Source organism: Lepisosteus oculatus, chromosome 25, assembly GCF_040954835.1.
Source record: "Lepisosteus oculatus isolate fLepOcu1 chromosome 25, fLepOcu1.hap2, whole genome shotgun sequence".
In the NCBI taxonomy this organism is placed as follows: domain Eukaryota; kingdom Metazoa; phylum Chordata; class Actinopteri; order Semionotiformes; family Lepisosteidae; genus Lepisosteus; species Lepisosteus oculatus.
In genome coordinates, this window is record NC_090720.1 from 6,706,569 (window position 1) to 6,728,787 (window position 22,219).

At 39.7% G+C, this 22,219-nt stretch overlaps 1 protein-coding gene across 9 annotated transcripts in view; it reads left to right on the forward strand.

The window, feature by feature from the left end:
- The window catches only part of kcnab2a (potassium voltage-gated channel subfamily A regulatory beta subunit 2a), a 153,098-nt gene that overhangs the window by 80,825 nt on the left and 50,054 nt on the right, over positions 1-22,219 (forward strand). The window contains exon 1 of one of the 9 annotated variants that reach the window (XM_069184013.1): positions 1,246-2,112. The exons of 7 other annotated variants lie outside the window; for them this stretch is intronic. In XM_069184013.1, the coding sequence (XP_069040114.1) occupies positions 1,901-2,112 (212 nt within the window). In that variant the 5' untranslated portion in view covers positions 1,246-1,900. Of the gene's footprint in view, positions 1-1,245; positions 2,113-22,219 lie in introns of those variants that run through there. One more of the 9 variants, XM_069184007.1, reaches the window with a different exon arrangement.

Below are 22,219 nucleotides of genomic sequence, written 5' to 3' on the forward strand. Positions count from 1 at the left end.
CATGTAATGGTTTAGTACCTGCATGAGATCTTGCTGAGCTGACTCTGGTTTACTTTTTGTTCCCATTGTGAATCTTCACTCAATAGGTGACAAGGTCTTTTGTCACAAGGAAAGAAGAGAGGGACTCAACCACATCGCATGCTTTGATGTTTAGCCACAAAGCTTAATTTGTGGGGTTGACCATAAAAAGTTTTTAAAGTTTTTGAGTAAAAATATCGTGTACAGCATGTGTACAGTTTTTATCCATGGTTCTGTGTAGTTATTGGGCTTATTTGTTAATGATTTGCAGCAGTATCTTACTATAATTGTCTACAGTATATTTAATTATTATGACATGATGAAAGTCTTGGACTCTGCAGCCTTCAAATGCATAGCCTTTAGCTATGCAGAAGAAAGCGAAGGGAGTATTTGATTATCTGTGGAAATAGAAATAGTGAAACATATGATGTTGATATCAATTGATATACAGTGAAGAATATCAATTTCAGTCCCTCTTTTACAGAGAATATGTTGAAATGTAAAAGGTAAATTGCTTTCAGGTGGACTGAATAAAATTCTAAAACTGACAAAATCACGGTGCTCTGGCACCGAATTTCGAAAGAAATCAAAACCTAATGGCTACCTCACAGTATTGGGATTGGAATACAGAGGCTGATTTTAAGATGGCACTGTATCATCTCTGCCTCACTCCTTTTCCTGCTCCACAGCCATCAGTAAATAGCCGATAGTCCTCTGTGTTGCAGCTTTCCGATTGTCTAATTGACACAGGAATGCTACAGTGAAGGGTGAGTGGTGAATTCTGGCTTTTGGAAATATGCTACCCTCTCTGGTGACTGCAGCTTTGGACAAGATCTAGACTGAAAACTTCTCCATCGCCAGCTCTTTCCCCCTTTCTATCTTGGAACATGTATATTTAATGTCCCAGTAGGGAGGAAGAAATATAGGTGTTTTGGGGGAAAAAAAGATACTGCATCTGCTTTACACTCAGCACATTAAAACACTCAGGGTATTAACAAACAGCTGTTTAACTTGATGGATTTCTCGGAGTTCTGTACAAGACAGAACATATGTTTGTGTAAATATAAATGCATAATTCACCAATACGATGCTTTAACTTGACTTAAGTTGAAATAGCAGGAACTAAATCTTCCTGTCAGATTGCAGTGGGAAAGAGAGAGGAATACAGAACAAGACCAGAGAAGAAAGGGAAGCACTTGCAGAAGAGGAAAGCAAGGCATAAAGAAAGCAGCTGATACTGTTTGACTCCTTTGTGAAGCCGAGGAGCTCTGGGCTTGTGCACGCGTGCTTACACACACACACACAGACACACGCGCGCGCTGTGTGTGTGTGCGTGAAGGATTTTTTTTTTAAAGCATGCCGGAGGTTGGGAGCAAGCTTTGAGGCTGTCGAGTGGCGGCTCTGCAGCGTAATCCAGCCAGCAGGGACTGGCTGCAGCAGGCAGAGGCAATGCCAGTACGAGAGGCAGCGCTGGGTTCCAGTTAGCCACCTCTTTCTTTGCATCCATTGGAGAGCGCGTTGTGTTGGCATCTCGCTCCCCCCACCCCTTCCATGAACCCGCGCACCTGGCACGGCGACTGTGCTCCTACATCTTCTTCTGTCTCACCTCAAGAACTCACAGAGAGCAGTCCAGGAATTTCAAATCCCTTTCAGTTGCCGAGGATGCGCAGCATGGAAGGCACAAGATGCGTCCTGACAGAACACTGAAGTATTGTTCTCCGATTTTGACTCATCAGCTTTCCAGGTTCTGTCTGTGTGGATAGCTGGCACTGGAAGGAGCAAGTTGTGATTGTCGTGTCTGTTTTAATCCGGCCTCGTTATTTATTCATTGACTTTGCTTGCGCTGGGGTGTAGTGAGTAGCTGGCAGTGTGCTCTGGAAGGATGCAGGTGTCTTTCGTGTGCACGGACCACAGTCTGAAAAGCCGAAGCGCGGAGGATCGGTTGAACCGACAGAATGCCAGCAGTCCCAGTCTGGGCACGCGGAGCAAGTTTCGTGCTGTGGCCATGGTGGCACGCAGTCTGGGGCAACTGTCTGTGCAGAATGTGCCTTCGTCCAGCGACTCCAGCATGAAGCAGCCGGGAATGAAATACAGGTAGGGGGGACCATCCAGCAGAACAACCTGCAGGATAGTCCAGAGTAACAAACAGAGATGCTATAAAGTAATATTGGATCAATCAAAACATTGAGTAATTCATTGTAATTACTCTCACCTAGTGTTTCTCTGCTGATTTGAGCTTTTTTGAATAAAAAATTGAAAACTTTTGTACAGTAGTTAAAAGTTTTTGTGGCACAGATAGTAATGTTTAGAGATTTGAACTGAGGTTTTCCACTATTATTGTGTGTCATTTGTTATAAAGATAACAACACACAGGAGCATATGTTCAGAAGCTCTGTCCTGCTCTTGTCATGCAGCAAAACGGCATCTTCACATCTGTTACTCCAGAAAGTATTGTAAAAAGATTAGACAGTACTTCCCTGATGCATGAATGAAAACATTACTGTCAAGCTTCTTATTCCAGTAAACGTTCAATAATATTAAGAAGGGAAAAATGTAAGAAGATTAGTAAAGCCTCCTAGATTCCTAGTTCCCTTAAATATGATCTGAATAGATAAATACAAAAATGATATTTTGGTAACTGTATATCTCAAGGTTTTGTCCCTTTCATGTGGTGAGATAATGATCAATCAAAGCTGTATGGGAGACATTAAAGGGTAGATAGGTGACTATCTGTTTAAAATAGCTGAGGGGAAGCTAAATAGCTGCAGGGCAGTAAAGTCAAGCTTGCACAGGACTGTTGTAATTTATCAGCCTCTATCTTCTCAGGACCGGTCCATGTTGTTGACCTCTACTGTATTCTATAAACGTGGTCTGTGTTATTTTTTATATTGTTATTTACAGTTAAAGTGACTTCTGAGAGGCATAAAATTCCTCCTTCTCTTAATGACAAACCTAAGAAACACAGAGTCCCTGTATTTTGTGAAACCATAATGTACGTATCTTGCAACATTGATATAAATATGTGTGTAGGAGGGAGAGATAGTGATGAAATGCCATCGATGAGTCCAAAGGTCTCTGCAGACATCTGTGCTGTCATCAGCCAAGCATAATTAATTTGGGCTTGGCACACGTGTGTAAGATATCGTTGATTGATATTGATCCAGTATAATTTGTTTTGATTTGTTTGGGTATTAAAAACTGAAATTGTTGTTAAAATTTAATTGGGTAATGTGGCTCATTAATTTTGTTTGCCCAGTTTGCATGTTCTTGCCCTTTTTTAAGTGCTCATTTTTCTCCCACCTTATAAAGACGTGCTGCCTAGGTCTGTGTTCGTGTCTGTGCGCATATACAGTACTCTGCAATGTGGTGTGGTCCTGCCTTGCACTCGCCACATTGCTCTGTACAGGATGTAGCTGGGGGCGGATTGTTCAGGGTCACAACTCTGTGGTGGCCTTTTTGAAAACATTTTTATTGGGTATATTTTAGTCTCGTCATCTGTCAGGGTCCCCACTTGTCCTGATCAGTCTGAAAATGTTTAAACTCTGTGACCGGCATGAAAAGGCTATAAAAAGTAGACAACAAATTTTAATACATTCATGGAAAACTGAGAAATGGCATGCCATTAGAATAGCTTAAGAAGGGCAGTAGGCTACAATGTATTTTTATATTTGGTAAAACATTTAAATATTTTTATTTAAGAGGTAGCTACTGTATTCTAAATAAAATATGCTAAAGTAGAGTGTTAAGGTGGACTTGGAGCTGACAATGACAAAGTAAGATACTCTGCAACGGTTCTGGAAAATTAGGCTCGGCTTACTTTGGGAGCACATGTACCGTACTTTGCATTCGTCATAAGGTCTCACCTTTCATTTATTTTTAGTCTTTGTCAGCTGTGTCTGTTTGATGCTTAATCGTTGGAACAGAAGATTTGCATTTTTTGTATTCAGACATTTTCTAGGATGTCCTGAAGAAACAAGACTGAGGCCCGGTCCTTTGTCAGCTGGTTGTAGATAGTGTCATGAAAGTGGCTGTGGCAGAACGCCTGTTGATTGCGAGTCTTCAGGGGTGATAAAAGTGGCATTTCAGAGAAAATCGTTCCACCCGGCAGTCAGGAATTCCCTGTTGTGCCAACTTGTCACTCACAGCTGAGAGTCACGGGGAGTGCTCAGCTGACCTTTGCACACCCGAAGGCTGAAGAAGGTAGATTTTCCTCAGATTCCTCGGCTGGCTTCGTTAATGTTTTTTTTCCTAAGGTAAAAGAATCATATAAAGCACTTTTTTACTGGGAAAGTAATTTTTTAAAAAGTCCCTGTATGCATTTTTAAGCAACAGGTTCAATGATTCTTCTTTGAGTTTTAAAAATAGCGGACTTATTCCAAAACAGGCAGGAATCAACCCCTTGTAACTTATGAGACACTCTTGTTTACTGCTTATTATTTGATATCCTTGTCATGGTTTATTTTTGACTTTACATTTCTGCTCTAAATATCGATAATTTTGAGTAACTTGATAAAATTAGGTCCTATCCCCCTCCAAATCTCTGCACTGTCCAGGAAGGGTAAAATCTTGCACAAGGCCTATCAGACTTCACGGTCACTGACTGAGACAATTTGGGCATTTAGGGAAACCCTTATTTGCTGTTTTTTTTATCTTGTATTTTACAAACATGGAATTTGAAGAGATTGTGCTTAAAGATGCTCACAGAAGCAGAATGGCTGACAGGCCCTAAGGAGTCAGGAGTGGGCAGGGTTCATCTGTCCCCATGTCGCTGCGCATTTCTCTCCAGTGTAATTCTCAAAAAATGCACCAAGCATTGGAGCTAGAGCAAACTACAGCGAGGCAGTCCCGCAGTCGTGGGATGAATATTTTTTCTTTGTTTTAGTTGTTCAGAAATGTAATTAGCACAATTTGCTGAAAAAAATCAATTGTTTTTAGACAGTGGTGCAGTGAGAAGCATTGCTGTCTCTCAGTGCTGGGGGCCTGGGTTCAGTTCCGGACCCGAGGTGCTGTCTGTGTCGAGTTTGTATGTTCTTCCCATGTCCCTGTGGGTTTTCTGCAAGTGTTATGGTTTCCATTCACAGTCCAAAAACACTACTGTATACTGATAGGTTACTTGGCTTCTAGGAAAATTGGCCCTGATGTGAGTGTTTTGTCTGCGTGTCCCCTGTGATGGACTGCAGTCCCGTCCAGGGTGTACTGCCTTATGCCCAATTCTTCCTGGGATACGGTCCAGCTCTCTTGTGCCCCTGAATTGGATGAAGCAATAAGAAAACGGATCAGTGGATGCATGCTTCTAGGCATCTAAAAAAAAGCCGCTTTTGTGTAGTTTGCACCTGTGATCATTGGATCGTAGTTCTGACTAGGTGCTTTAGTAAAACCTCAAACAAGCAGACACTCCACAAATCTTTGCAACATTGGGTACACTTGCAGTTAAAAATGCAGGACCATAATCCACGATCAGAAAACTACCATTTCTTCTGAAACCTTTGCTTTTCTCCTTCTGATGCTTAAAATGAGAAGGGTTGAAATGAAGCCGTACTGTGGCTGTTAGCAAGGAAAAAAGATCAAAACTAAGTGCTGTGCATATGTGTACAGATGGATCACCCTTGCTATAATTCTTTGTCAGAAGCTCCACTTCCCTGACTTTCAGGTGGGAGCCAGGCTTTGCTGATGTGTCTTGTACAGCCTTGGAGGTGTCTTATCTTTATTGCTGCTGTAATTCTCTTCAGAAGACTGACCAATGATGGCTCTTTCTGAAGACAGTGGAGAAACAGGATTTTATACTTAAATGGTACTTTAGATTGGCAAATTGGCTCTTAAAAACTCACAGTAATACTGCTTCTGCCTACTTTGTCCTCAGTAGTTGCTGAAATCCTCCCAAGAAGAAGTGGATTTGATTTTAGAGTATAGTTGTCACAGGAGTATAATCAAACTAATGAGTTTGAAAAAATGTTTCATCTCTCACGTTAGTTTTATAGAAGTCAGAGGATATATTATTTTCCCTCTTATAATATACGTTTTTTAGCTTTACAGAAAAGTCTTGAATGGGGAACAGCCAAGAAAACTAAATTGAAAAAGCCAATGTGGTTAAAATACCAATTCCCAGGTTACTGACATGAGAGTGCAGGCATGCCTGTGAAACAAAGGAAGCTGCCCTGCTGCTGGAGGTACTGTAGGAGAAAGGAGACATTCTGTGAGCAATCACACCAGGTCTCAAACTGGAACTGAACGAATGGCTGTCTTGTGTAAAAAGCATTTGCTGCATATCATAGAGGAAGACTGCAGAAATAGCAGCGCTCACTGTTCATGAAGGATGCCTTTTCTTCTTCAGCTGTACGCAGAATACAACCGAAACGTGTGCCTGATGAAGTAATTTCACCCTTCTGTTCTCCTCAATGTAGTTAAAGTAGTTACAGTGTCCATCTCTGAAAGGAATGACTTGATTAAAGAGGGAAGCACCTACTGTAGCATACATGATACATATGTTAGACTCTTACTGCCTCTTCACAACTCCCCAGATCGGCCCTTCAGTCTTGATTAAATTGTAATGATAGGTAATATCTTGCATTGTTCACAGGTTTGCATTTTTAAATGTAAAATCTTATGAGAATCAATTCAGTTTCTTCTGAACTGGATAGATGAGTGAACACAGAATAGCTTGGGTGGGTCATTTAGAAAACTGTTGACCTGTCTGTAGAGGAAAAAAACCTGCAGCATTTTTCCTAAGAACTGTTATGTTGTGTTCGTTACTCCCCACCCAATCTCCCATTTCCAAGATCCCTTCTAAGGGTGTTCTCTGTTTTGGGGGGAGAGACTGCAGATGAGTAATTTCATGTGAAGTCTATCTTAGCTACCCCCATTGTGGTTAATGCTGGATGCTGCTGTGTGGCCCAGGTGTGAGACAGTGGCTGTGTAAGTACGCTTATTGTACTGTAGGTTGTTTTGTGGAAGAAATGGTACAGAATGCAAGACATGATTACATAAGCATGTTCTGCTGTTAAAGCTGCTGGCTCGGTCGTCCACCTCAGCCTCTGCATTCAGCAGTTTTGGTTATGCAACTCTGTGTATACAGTCAATCACATGAAAGGCTGGAGCAAAGTGGTGCTGAAGAAAAGCAGGGAAAGCTGGAGGCTGTTGAAAGGATATATCAATGTGGAAAGAGTCATACTGGTAAAATAAGGAGGTTTTGGTTAAATGCTTTTCAAACAGTGACAAATCCCCTTAGGGCAGTAACAGAATAATATTCCATGATCAACTGACAAACACATGGAGGAATTAATTGGAAAATAATATTGTGTTTGAATGCATTCTGGAACTGTATAATCATTGAGCTCAGTTTAACATTAATTTACTGTTCTTTGGGAATGTGAATCATAGACAAAGAACAACACGCTGGCTCATCTTTGGCAAACCGTCTGTGGTGGGAGACTGAGTGTTGTGCCCCATACACCACACACCATTAAAAACTGCCACTGGGATTTGTGTAGCTGCAGAGAAACTAGAATTCTGGACTGCACAAAATTCTGCCAAGAACATAGGGGCACAAGAAAGGTGACAATTGAGCGGAGGCCATTTGGCCCATACATCTCATTTGGTTCTAGTAGCTAATTATTTCAAGGATCTCACCCAGATATTTCATGAAAGAAGCCAAGGCATCAGTTTCAACAACATGGCTAGGTATCTTGTTCCAGAATCCCACAGATCTTTGTATATACAAATTACCTCCTGTTCTCCATTTAAAGTGCAATTCCCTGTGGTTTCCACATGTGTTGTCGGTTGTTGTTTTCCCATTGGTTTGACTTTGTCAGTGCCTTTGAGGATTTTGAATGCTTGCATCAGGTCTCCTCACAGTCTCTTCTTTTAATGACACAAATGTCAGTTCATGCAGTTTGTCAGTATGGAACATTTTCATAAAGTGACAATGAAAATTGTACACAATATTGTAAATGAAATCTCATCAGTGAAGTTTTTACTATTTAAAGTCTGTGCTTTTATCTATGCATCGTAATCTTGCATGCTTCCTTTTGCTTCCCTCATTGTCTACAAGATGAATGGTATGTGTCAATATAAACACCTAATTAGCTTCTTTTATGTTTCGTTTCTCCAGTCTTATGTTTTTTGTTTATTTTTGCTGCCTGTAGGTAACAATGTGCGATTGTCTAGAGGAAATGTCATTAACAATTGAATTTTGTCACATCTTTTTGAATTTCCTTTGCAGCCTCTGTGGTATTTGCTTATCCTCCTATTTTATTTACTAGCTATGTCAGAATCATTGATCATTTATATAAATTAGAATGAGTAATTAATCTAGTACATTTAGAAAAATGGAACTCCACTACCTTACATCATCCCAAATTAAAGCATTCATGAAAATGCATGAATAAACATGAATGTTTAATGCCTGCAATTTGAGATCTAAAGTTTTATAATTAACTGTTTCAAATCCTTCTGAAACTAAACAGTCAGCTATTTCATATAGCCCTTATATATCCATTTCTGAAGTTGCTTGTGTATAAAGACCTCCGACGAGTTAGGTAGCAAGTCCTATCTTTCCTATGTTACCAATAATAGAATATTATTTGTTATATATTACCTTATTTATTTAAATTGTTGTTTCCACAATTGTACACGTAATAGAAATAAGACTGTTTGGTCTATGATTTCTTTGTTTGGTTTTGTTACCATGTTTATGGATGGGTACTACAGTACATTAGCAGTTTTCCAGTCAATGGATATCACCACTGTCAAGTAAGTGCTGGGTAAATTTTGTGAATGGCCTGTGGATAATGCATTTTGTATATTTAAGTATACAACACAGTTGTTCATCGCTATCTAAATTGTATGTACTGTCAGACTATATACTGTACCTTTTCAAGTTTTATATTTCTTGTCACACACAACCTCTGTCCTTGTCCTTAAAAATCCTGACGCGACAGATATTGTTTATGCAGCTGTAACAATGTTAATTCAGAGGCCATCAGGGAATTCAAACATTTTTACTTTTCTTTTAGTATTATAAAAGAAGATGAGGGAATATTTTCATTTGAACCAAATTAAACATAAACAGACTCAATCTCTGGTACTTTAATTGATTATTGATCAATATTGATCAATTTGAACAACACAGACTGGTTTACACATGTTTGTTTAGAAAAATGGGTTCCTCAGCTTTAAGTCTTCATGGTTTTGATTGGAACAGCATGTTGGCATTTGAATTTTTCATATTACAACTAAATTAGAATTATTGATGCTATACTCTGTAAGCGAGAGGAATTTAAATTATATTTCCCCTGCTTTAAAAGTCTGTCTGAGCAATAGCTTTCAGTAAAGGGAAGATTGACTGTAGGTGCCACTCAGTCTATTTCTTTAGATAAATCAGATCACAGTCCACCTCCTTCAGCCCATAAACGCGAGTCTTGGACTTTGGTCTTTGTAATGAACAGTCTGAAATCCTATATATGCCCGAATATAAGATATATGCGAAAACACTACAGCAGAGAATTTATATTAAACATCGAAGCAGCTGAGGAAGCCTGTATTTGGCAGCTGTAATACTTTCTGACGAAGGGTGTGCTGTATAAAGATGTCCTGGAAACTCCAGATCAAGATCTTGACCGTAATTTCCTTTTATTTGTCCTGTTTCTCAGATTCATTTAATGATTCAGGGACAGTCTGTGAGGATAGTTGAGATCCCTTATAAGATCTCTAGTGGAAAGACCATCTCTAGTGGTTGTTTTTAAAAATCTAAACCAGTTGTCTCACAAAGTACAAGATTCGTTTAGCACTGTCGACATGACTTTCTCTCCTTCTGTAACCAAACACATTAGGTGCAACTACTGCATATTAAAAAATTAGATCTACATGGTAAAATTGTGCTATATGTTTTTTTTAGTTTAAGAGCTTATCCTTTAACTATCCTGTATTTGTGTTTGAATTCAATGGAATGAGCACTACTTGTAGTTAGTTCTTTCATATTTTGTGAGGTTAAATAAAATTAATGAATTAAAACCTTTTTATCTCCTGTGAGTCCCTCATCCCCTCCTCCCAGCCCAGTTTTTGGCTCGTGACTCTGCTCACAGACACAGGGCCATTATGTAACTGCTCACTGATGCCAACAAACTTCTGTTTGAGGAAAGGGCGCAGGGATGACTGAACACGAAAGTGTGCCAACGCGGATTGTCGTGGTATATGGACCTTCTTCCATCATGTAGCCAGAACTACAGACCATTTTCAATGCATGCAGAAAAATGCTTGGAAATTACAGTTTGGTTGTGCAAAAACTAAAGATGTCTGTGAGGGGGTGGAAAATGGGGTATCTATGAGATGAGCCAATATTTATGAATCAAACCTATACAGGACGCAGGGTGCAAAGATATACCCCTGTTCTTTTAGGCAGAAATGTAGTTCACGTCTAATGGGCAAAGAGATGTTTTCCTTTTTTTAAACTTGTTTTGCTTCTTGTTTTGTTTTGACTGCCTGCTGCCTGCGCATTGTGCTTATTGCACTCTTGGGACTGTGATCATGCGATTGTAATTAAACACTTTTTATTTTATTCTTGCACATTTTTGCTGTCAGGCTACCCTCTCTCGGCTACATTACATAGAGCAGGAGAGAGGGTGGGGGACCTTGTAATCTCTTCCTCAGAGTGAGAACAAGTTGTTCTCCGTGGGCTCAATAAAGGCATGTTGTTCATATCGGTATCAGTGTGACTTATGGTTATGGATTCTGACCTGGGGTTCAAATCCTGTGTGGAACACCATTGTTGTATCCTTGTCCAAAATACTCCATTCAGATTTCTCTAGCAATTACCCTGCTGGATAAATGTATTTGAAGATTGACATTATAGATGAGGGTAATGAGAAAACCCATTGATAATAGTTGGCACCTGAGGCACTTTCATTGCCTGATGACTTAGGTACAGCGGGCATCTTTTGAAACCAATTTATATTGTAATCTTGTTTTAAAGCTTGTGTGTACTCCTTTTCTCTGTAGTTTCCGTACATTTCTTTTGAGTGTGGGTGCATACGTGTGTGGGATTTTGTCTGTCCGAGAGTTTGTGGGTGTGCATTTCTTCAGTCACGTTCTCTGGGACTTAGTGATTAATCAGGCAGATAGCTAGCTGTCGACCAGGGCTGCATTGCTCATACATAAAATATACCCATAAAGACTACAGACAACTGGCGCAGTGTTATCCCAGGCAGAAAAAAAGAGTTCAAAAAGTGTCCCTTAATTTTTCTGTTCTTGACCAGACTTCAGTATCATTGTTTATCTTAAAATTAATATTCAGTTGATATTAAAATTGGTCTTAATGAATTTAAACCCTTAAGATAAGATTGTTTCTGTTGTTCTCTATCGTAGACAAACACAATTGAGGTAGAGCACAACAAATTACTGAACTGTAATGATCAGTTAAACTTTGTGAGTTGCAGATACCATCCAATACCCAAACAAAAGAACTATTTTTACACCATCTATTCAAAACGTCTTCTGTATCTTTTATTAATATTCTTAATTCGTTTGTGATCCAAAATCATATTGCCTCAGACACAAAAATGATTAATATTCTGATTAATACCATCTCCCTGCTGACCATGGTAACGAATGTACTGTAATTACTGTTATTATAAGGGATTTTACTTCACTAAAGCCTGAAACAAAGCAGTGTTTGTGTGCTTTTCTGAAAAGTCCCTTCTTCACTGTGCAAACAGTTCCATTTGGTGCCTTCTGTCTTGACTTTGAACGTCCCAGAGCGTGTGTGAGCGTGGGTGGTGTATGTTGTCGTTAAAGGATCTGCTAGGGAGAAACAGTGTTGTGCTTGGGGAGCCACATGCAAAGGCTTTCCTATAAAAACGGTTAACGGCTCCCTCAGAAGTAAATTTAGCCTGTTTTTAGACAGCTGGAAAATGCCATCTGTCCATCTGAGTTGCTCTGTGATATGACTTGACAGGGGCATCTGTAGAGAATGGCATCCTGCCTATTACTTCTTCCAAATGAAATGTTCAAACTCCCATCTACTTAAGATATCCGCTGAGGTCAATGAGGCAGGCCCACGCAGTAAGTACTGAAGTATATTCCACCCTTATAGGTCTCCACTTCAGGCAGCAGATGGGTCAGTTTGCTCCCCGTTTCGATGGTTGTTTGAACTGGATATGCTCAGCTTTGAAAAGAGCTGATTAAATGTGATGTTTTCTACTAATGAAAATGTGCAATGTGAAATCGCCTAGCTTACTGTAATTAAAACATCTGCTTTATCTGGAGTCAGAGCGCTCGTGGCCGTGATATCCCAATGTTTTCATCCCGGATCTTTGCAGTGCTTGTTTTTGGAATTGTCAGAAGAAAAGAGAGGAATTTTAAAAGTGCTGTGACTGGAGTGTTTGCGTGATTCACAATAAAGTTGCTGTGGTTTGTCTAGTTTCTTTACCAAGTGGTGGTGGAAGGTTTATTGAGTATCAAAGAAACTCTATTTTTCACATACATTTCCCATGTAAAAAGTAAAGACTTTTTTTTCTTTTAGGAAGCAAATTAATAGATATGTAGTATTATTTTATGCAACGTCATGTTTGGAGATTCATTATTTAAAAAATCCAAATAATAATAAAGATCTCCCAACTTCCAGTAATAATCTTTGGTGGTCCTTTGAAACTTGTGCTCAACTACAAACTGCAAATATGCTGGCTAAGGGCTGTGAGCAGAGTTTGGCACAGAGATTAGCCATTGTAAGTGGGAGCAGGAACACCACAGATTTGCACAGAGCTGCTTGTTTCCTGGGGCTTTTTAAATACTGGTTGCCGTTCTAAGTCAATAAGCCTGTCAGACATCCATTAGTGAATGCCGGGCATAACTGGAATAGAGATGGTTCTTCCGGCTGGGTTTTTGGCTTGAAAACTAGAGTCCCTCTGGGGGTATTGCACTGAATGTGATCTCCTTTATTGATCCTTTTCTTTCTTTATAATATCTTTAGCTCTTATAAAGCTTTTTGTTTTGGGACCTGACTACTGAGAAGCGTCACTAATCTACTTTTGTTCTTAGATATACAGTAGGTAATGTTTTATTTTTCTGGGGGTGTTAGTGGATGAGGATATTACATTTCAAACTCAAAAGGAGCCTTTTGTGATCGTTGCCCCAACTTTGAACATGGGAAGAATTTAAAGTTTTGCTTGATCCTTTTTAGGAAAGGCCAATGGAGTGAGTGATGTACTGCAGTGTGCAGTGATGTATTCGGTCTCTGCACCATCACATACAGAAAGGTGCAACGAGTAGCTAATATAAAAGCAGGTGAAGATGACCACGTTTTATAATTCAGTTAGCAAGTAATTGCAGAAGCATTTTGTCAGCATTCAGCAAGATTTAGGACCTGAAGACGTGTAAAATACCGTATCTGGTCTTACGGTACAACAAGCTTTCAGCACTAGTTCGGTGTTCTGACTGTCAGTATTGTGTTAAACTATTCTCGTATCAGACTTTGGAACCGCACAGTTAACATGTCCAGACACAATTCTAAGAACTGCAAATCCATGTAAAATTAATTCAAAGCTGGTTAATCTCCAGAGGATGGGCAGAGTAGCCCATAGATATTAGCAAGAGTCTGAAGGATGTTTGAAAATGATAAGTTTTCTGTTTGTTTCTAAAGGTCATGCGGTATGATGGTCCTGAACTTCACATTTAAGAAGCTAATTAAGGACTTGATAGTCCCCCTTATTTTAAATCACCCATCACCTTCTTGAATGACATTTACATTAGTATGGAGCTGTGCAGAGGAATTTTAGGATTGGGCTATAGGAGTATGGGAGTTCAATTTTTAAATGTAATTTTTAAATGCAGCTTGGTAGGGTGATTAAGGTAGACCAGAATGCTCTGTTTTCATGCACTATATGCTCTGTATTGTACCCAATATGAGCCTGTATAAGACTAGTTTGCACAATCATTAATCTAGCATTAATGCCAGACACAGTATCTTCATTCATTGCTTGGAAATCTCTAAATAACTGCACCCAAAACACATCCTACAAGACACAAATGGGTTTATAGTGTGTTTTCAGATGATAATAGTAATTGTTTCCTAAAAGGTTTTACTAAATGGACCTTTACAAATTTGTCTGTGTTTTTTTTTATTTGTGGTACAGTTCCATTTGAAGGTTGAATGAAGTATATGGCAAATAACATGAGAATTAGCTTTAAAATATGCCAAAAAGGCAATGAATTGATGTAATAAAATCCTTAAAGAAAAAGCCCCAATGTATGCCTGATTTTTTAACAAAGAATCTGAAAAATAGTAAAAGACTATGTAAGATCACCCATTTTGCGAATACTCAGCTAATCAATGGGCATGTATTATATCCCTGCAGGGTCTATCACAACGTGGTTTTTGAAACAATTAAAATCTCTGGCTTTCTCTGGTAGAGTGTAGACTTGTTGCCTGCATTGGTTATTTGATCTGTTTAACTGCAGAATAAGCCAACCTTTCTGCCCAGCTGCCTGTCACTTTGCTTTTGACATCTTTCTGCGAATGTCTAATAAAATCCACTTAGTACATAGTGGCGCACAGTCCTTACACAGCTCTGCTGATCACGTGTCATTCTGAGTAACCATAGTGTACCTGCAACCAAGCTTTTGCATTAACAATCCTATGCTGTTGTTATGGAGATCTGTATACTGTATGGATTATACACAACAAGTTACAAATGTTTTTTTTATGATTTCACCCACATACTGTACATAAATATTCTAAACACTTGATCAGATCACATGAGATGGTATAAAGATAAGATGAGTTTGTTTTGCAAGGCTTGCAAAATAATGTTAATGCAGATCTATTTTTTTCTTTCTGCATTTGCAGACAGAAAATGCAGGTGAAAACTTAATGTGGTAACTTTTGAAGCGCAGGCTTTTAGAACTTTTATTTCATTAGGACATGAGAGCTCTCAAAATCCTAATAGTTGGGGATAGGCGGTTCTTATAAGTGGTTCTCCTGGATAAATTTGCAATCTCTTTCAGAAGAGGTGCATTGGGTTACATAAAAGGCCAGTGACAGTTCTGTAGTAGTGCAGCTTTTCATTAATAATCATGTGGGCTGGTATTTGAAACTGTTCCTGCCAGGAGTTTTAGCTGGCTGTGGTGACCTGTGGTAAGCTTCATTGCGTGATGGACAGGCTGCTATCACAGCACTGTCTGAAACTTGATAGTGGAGTCAGAAAATGATGACTGCCTGGATGCTGGTTTCATTTTCCACCACCAGTGAAGGTCTTGGGCACACTGAGTACTTCAGTGCTGGATCTGCCACTTAAAGGAAACCCTATATTGTATACTCTCGGTCCTATGCTCTTACTGAACATCCAGAACTATTAAACAGATTGCATGGGTAATGGCTGCAAACATATTTGGCTCGCCTCTTTATTCTTTTTTTTTCCAACAAGGAATAAGCAACGGTAGCTGAGACACACATGGAAAGCGTTGTAACTCTCTTCAGTGTTCAAATATGTTCATCTTTCATATCAAGATGTTACCGAATCTGTAGATTGAAAGTCATAATGGAGGCGCAGGGGAACTGCGGTTAGCACAATGGTCTCGCAGCTCTTTGGTCCTGGATTTGATTCTGGGTTCGTCTTCTTCTTGTGTGGAGTTTGCATGTCCTCCCTGTGTCTCCCCCCCACACATTTAAGCAAACCATGAGCAGTTAGGGGGAGGGGCACAGGAACATATTGAAGTCTTTTTTTTTTTACTTGAAGCTCTTAAGACACGTTTAAGATATGCTGATAGATGAGTTATAATAATGCTCAACTATACATGTAATGTGGGTGTGAGTTAGAACTGAAGTGTGGTTCAGAGCCCCTGAGGGATGGTGTGTGCGTGTGCTGTAGAGAGAGGGTGTAGGCGTTGTATTCAGGGACTGAACTGATGTTGCATAAACACGAATTTAGTGGAACAGAGAGTGCTGGGGTGGCTGTTTCTCTGTGTGAGTGGAACAAATCCTCCTGCAGAAGTTGGGGAGCTGACAGACAGAGGATATAGGGGTGATTTCCCCCTCGTCAGTGAAATGCCCCATGACATGCATTTCTTTCCCAAATTAGCGAGTACGTTGCTACACTGCTGCTCGTTAGTCACCAAGGTAAACTGCCATCACTGACAATCTGCCATCAGTGCAGCAATTGTTTCTGCACACCTTTTGAGTTGATCAGGCTTACATTATAAAAAATAAACACTGCTGTTAATAGCATCTCGTGTTATTTGTGTTTTTCCTTTTGTTATTCATTAGTATTACTCATGAGTATTGTTACGTGAGCAACAAGAGCCAGTAAGGCTTTAATACAGGCTCTGTGGGTTCTTTCTGAAAATGACTTGGTTTTAAAGAGATTTAGGAGATTTGTGCTTTATTCTTTAGAATGCCTTGTCTCCCTGTGTTGCTTTCACACCCTGCCATTGCGTTGGTGGATGGAGATGGGAGCGAAGCTGTTTGGCACTTAATGATTCCAAAATCTCGAGGGACTCTGGAGGAGCAGAGCCATCAGTTTACATGGGAGTGTTTGTTTCTCTCTGTGACAGTCTATTAGATTTGATTTTGTTCAGTATGGACCTGCCTCATTAAATATTTGCACATTTTTAAGCAGTGACTTCATTTTATGTTCGAAATACGGCTTCAAATAGGGCACAATATAGTGCAGGTCAGGAATCTATAGCTGATTTAATGTACACTGTACCTGACTGTTCATATACAGTAGAGTCAAAATAAAAAAAAGGTTTTATAACTGTGCATTTTTCCTGTGATAGTCCTAATAGATTGCAACGATCTGTGGGCAACTGAAGTGCCAGTCATCCATAATTGAAGAGGGTACAGACGTCTTTGACCTGTTTCTTCTTTTATTGTCTGAAGGCACTGGCCCTCCTCCAAGACTTTAATGAGAACTTGATCTTTGCCATGAACACGTCCCTGTATCTCTTTGGAAATCTCAGACCTGCTACATTAGTCCTCCATGCAGTATTGAAAGGTGGCAGGTGAAATATTTAGCAGAACATTGTGTATACAGAAGACTTTGAGCCACTGAAAATGAGAGGCATGTCCTTCTTGTCTTGCTGGCCTTGCCAGCATTTCTCTCTAAAGATGAAATTAGACCTACAGTATCCCATCATTCATTAGTTTAAAGCAGACTGAAAAAATTATAAGTGCACTTTTACTGATAAAAGAAGTCTCCAACTTCCACCCTCCATCTTTGTAGCACAAAATCACATTAGATCACTTTCGATAACTGCTTATCCAATTCAGAGTCATGGTGGCCCGGAGCCAATCCGCGGAAGCACTGAGCACAAGGCGGGATACACCCTGGACAAGATGCCAGTCCATCAAAGGGCACAGATACTGTACCAGAGCCAATTTCACATACAGTATGCCAGTTTACCTTCCAACAAGACTTTGGACTGCAGGAGGAAACTGGATCACCCAGTGTAAGCCCCTACAAACACAGGGAGAACATCCAAGCACCCCAGGAATTGAACCCGAGGCTCCAACACTGCAAATCAACAATGCTAACCACTGTACTACTGTAGCACAAAATCATTCAAATGAAGCCCACTGATAGGATTAATACTGTAGTTGTTCTTGAAATTGCAGTCGTTAAGCCAAAAATGTTGAGAATCAGAGGTCTGTGGTTTTCTTTCTGTACATGTAAAGCTCTGCCTGTCTTGGCATGTGTATTTATAAAGAAAGGCCTTCGCCTGTCTTTCTGGCACTACTGAAAAAAGCTTCAGTGTAATTTAAATGATCTGCGATTGGCATGATTCAGTTATTTGTCATGTAACACGGGAGGTAGTCTTTTTGAAAGCTCTGAGCAATGGCTTGCTGTAGAACCTCAGCTAATAAAGCCTTTACTCTCTGTTCTTTAATAGATTTCTAGAGAACCCTGTGAGTTTGGTCCTTTTGCCAGTGACCTTTGACCCGGGAGGAATTGGGATAAGTGTGGTTGGAATGTTAGATAAAGAAAGTGTAATTGCAGTTGTGCTTGGCTCTGACAATAATATATCTTGGGCCTGCTTAAGACATGCAGCTCAGGAGTGTATCTAATTACAGTCAGCTTGGTGAACAGGTGGCTGCCGGCCGTGAGAAAATTTACACTGAAACCGGGCGATATAAGCCCGGTTTAGAAACCTGATACAGACAGGAAATTTAATAGTTGATCAGTGCATTCTGGCCTTGCAGAGTTCATGACTAATTTAATTTGCGCAAAGTCCCAGGGCCACATTTGTTGAAAAAAAGACAGATTAGTTTATTTGTCCCTGTTGAAAGGATCTCTGCCCTTCAAAGATCCATTGTACATTTTTTGACAGTAGCATTTCTGTTGAACTGCAAGTCACAGCAGCATATAAATGTTCTTGCTCGTTAAAGTGCCTGACTACGAGAACGCTGTTTTGCACATGCAGTATGTATTGAATTTAAAAAGGTATTTGAAATGCTTAAAGATATTTTGAGGTGTTGAGTTTGTTACAGAGCAAAGGACTCGCATGCAGAACAGATTACATAAGTAGGGGCCATGTCTTAGTTTTCTTTTAAAGTATCTTTTTTGTGAACTAATTTGTCTTAATTTGCAGTTCATTTCACATCAATTTTAATTTTGTATAGTGCACTTCTCAATGAACTGCCGCAGAACACTTCTGCAAATTGTAAATCAGTACTAATTCATATTATCTGACAGAACAACCATTAGGCATCAACTCCCACAGGAAAAAAAGAAATCTAAGTGCCTCAGCCCTAATGGGTTGTTCCCCTTCTGGACAGGACCAGTGGTGGCTGGCTACGTTTTGTTTAATACAACAGTGAAGAAATAGTGGACATCTAGAGATTGATCAAAATGCAGAGGTTCAAGGTGATTTTGGTATTTCAAAACAAAAGAAATCAACTACAAAACCGAACCTGCCCCCAGGCTCATCCATCCATTTGGATGCCATTTTCTCACCATTTCCTCCACTTCAGGGCGGTGAGGGCCTGAGCCTATCCCCCAGGGAATCCCCTCAGAAATGAAATCACACAGCAAAGAGGTCTGGCCATGTCAATGGCAGCGCCGCACCATTCTCCTCAGGGCCAGAATCCTCTTGGAAGGAGTGTCAAGGAAAGCCAATTCCAGGGACCCCAGGACAGGAAGTGTAAAGCTTGTCTGAAGGACCTTTTCTACATGTTGTACTGTATATGAACTTCATCCATGAAGAACCAGCACCCGTCTGTCTGTTTCTTTTGCTTTTCAAATGTTCCTTTTTTCTTGTAGTTTGAGAATCATTACGTTCTGACTACCTTCCAATTTAATACAATTAAAAGAAAATTAGCAGTAGAAAGGCAATCAGGGACTGACATAAACAAAGGGTGTTGGCTTTAACATTGTCGCTAGTGCTAATTATCGAACTTACAGTAGCATATCTTTGAAGTATGGCTTAGAAAACACTATTATGTCTTTCCCTGGCATTAAAGAGAGTTGTAGTACTGATAATTGGCTCAGCTTTATTAATTTTGTTTATCATTATGCTGCTCTCGGTCTTCCCTAATTAATTGGATTAATTCTTTAAAACATTTAGATTTATTTTGCTGGCCCAGTGGCTCAGAACTATTATCCAGTCATTAGTGAAATGCATCTGCAGATGTCCTAAGAGCCGTATAGCGAGTTATCAAATCTTTAGCACCAATTAAGAACAGATTGTTTCAGATAGCCATGAAGACATCTTTCTCTAAAATACAAAGACAATTGAGACAAGTAAAGGTGTATCATTTAGGAAGATGCTGTCAGATGTTTTTTTTTATTATTTCATATTTGGCTATGGGAAAAGACGAGGGAGACATTGTGTTATTATCTCTTATTTGAAAAGAAAAAATCAGAATTTGCACAAATATTCTACCTTAATCTTTAATCAAAGTCACCTGTTAGTTTTTCCAGTGGTAAAAAGGATTAATAATAATAATTCCTTACACTTATATACATGTAGCTCTTTTCTGGATGCTCTACTCAAAGCTCATTACAGGTAATGGGGATCCCCTCCATCACCACCAGTGGGCAGCCCCATCTGGATGATGCAACGGCAGCCATAGTGCGCCAGAACGCTCACCACACATCAGCTCTCAGTGGGGACGAGAGCAGAGTAATGAAGCCAGTTCAGAGATGGGGATTATTAGGAGGCCATGATTGGTGAGGGCCAATGGGAAATTTGGCCAGGACGACGGGGTTACACCCCTACTCTTTTTGAGAAACGCCCTGGGATTTTTAATGACCACAGAGTCGGGACCTTGGTTTAACATCCCATCCGAAGGACGGCACCTTTTTACAATATAGTGGGGCATTAGGATCCACTAAGACCGCAGGGTGAGCGCCCCCTACTGGCCCCACTAACACCTCTTCCAGTAGCAACTTTAGGTTTTCCCAGGAGGTCTCCTATCCAGGTACTGACCAGGCTCACACCTGCTGAGCTTCAGTGGGTTCCCAGTTGTGAGTTGCAGGGTGATATGGCTGCTGGCCGTAAAGCTGGCCTTTATGGATTCCCATAAAGGTCCGATGTGGACATCTAAAAAGGGCAGGCACGTACACATCAGCATGCATACTATACACCTATGTGCATATTGTCTCTTTTATGATTCAGTTCCACAAGTTGCTTGGGTAAATACGCAATATTCTAGCAATTGTCGTGCTCCAGGTCTGAATAATTTTTACCCAAATATACAGTATACAAATGTAACAAATCCAACAATTGAATTGCTTGATGAAAAGTTAGACGTGGTGTAAAGGAGTTTTTTCTTTCTTGAACTGCATCAAAGGAGTTTCCTTTTATTTCTTCTTCCCCCACATGATGTATGCACATTAAAACAAAGGTGCAATTAAGATGCTCAAAGTGTACAATCATGGGCCTTAGAGACCCCAGACCTACAGGTTATAGTTGTGTAGTATCCTGTGTTAGTATTATTCCAATTATGTAAATCATTAGACAACCAGATTTCAAAGCAATTTATGCTGTAAGCCACTTTAAAGAAACCATGTAATGGAGTGCACTATACAGTGTGTTATCAATCATGTATTATCAATGTACCCTATCTTCTCAAAAACTATATTGCAAGAAAAGAGTGTATTATAATAGTGGACCTAAAGCAATACGTTGTCTCCCGCAAGTGGTCTTCATCTGAGAATTTGTGTGATTTGTAGTTTGATAAGAGTAAAGTGGGTTCTGTTTCATTTTAAATAGTCTGTCCTCCAGAAGGACCAGACCTCTTGCTCAGCTTTTTGCTGACCTTATTTCACAGGACATCTGGAAGTGTAACATCACTGTTTTGCTCACACCTCTGTTGGCTGGAAATAGGCAGCTCTTCATGTTTGCATTTGCCTTTGGGTGACAGATTTTCTGTAGTGCACTGAGCTGTGCCTTACAAAAAAGAGCAGCAGTGGCATTTCTTTTTAATCAATATTTTTTGTGCTTATAAAGCACATACAGTTGCAATATCCCCAATATTCTTAAAATATATAGAGTAGAAATTGCTTTGTGTTATATTGCTTGGGAAAATAGGATTAATTTGCTGTGCCATAACATAATTAACATTTAAGTGGACATTTCAATAGCACACCGAAATGATTTCAGTACAATACATTTTCTACATCTTTTTACTGGAATAAATCCAGTAACTACTTACAGTTGTAATACTTCACATAAAATCTTAAAGCTCAAATATGTAATATAATCCATTACTATTTTTCCTCTGTGCATTAGCTCATGATGAATTTAAACTGGGTCAGTTACATTCTTTTGCTGCATTTAAAAATACAAATGCACACAGCTCTCTGTGGGATTGAATTATACATATGACAGTGCAATATGTTTGATATGGAATGTTTTATAACATTTTTATGAGTGAAAGTTGAGAGTAGTGCAGAGCTAGGTGGCCTTGGTCCCCAATGGCTGCAGTGGCTGTAGGCTTTCACTCTTAACTCAGATCTTAATTGCTTAGTTAACCTCATTAGTTGGATCACACATTGAATCACCTGTTTGTTTTTCAGGGCTTATTCAGTTGCTAACTGCGAGATATTCTAATTCCTAGAGGAATTTAGTCTTTGAGGACTGGTGTTGCCTATCTGTGACACAGATAATTGTGCAGTTGCATTCCTTGGATCTGTAAGTCTAGAACACACATATATTACAGTACAGAACCGATCATTTACAGTATCTTTGATAAAACAGTCTCCAAGAGAAA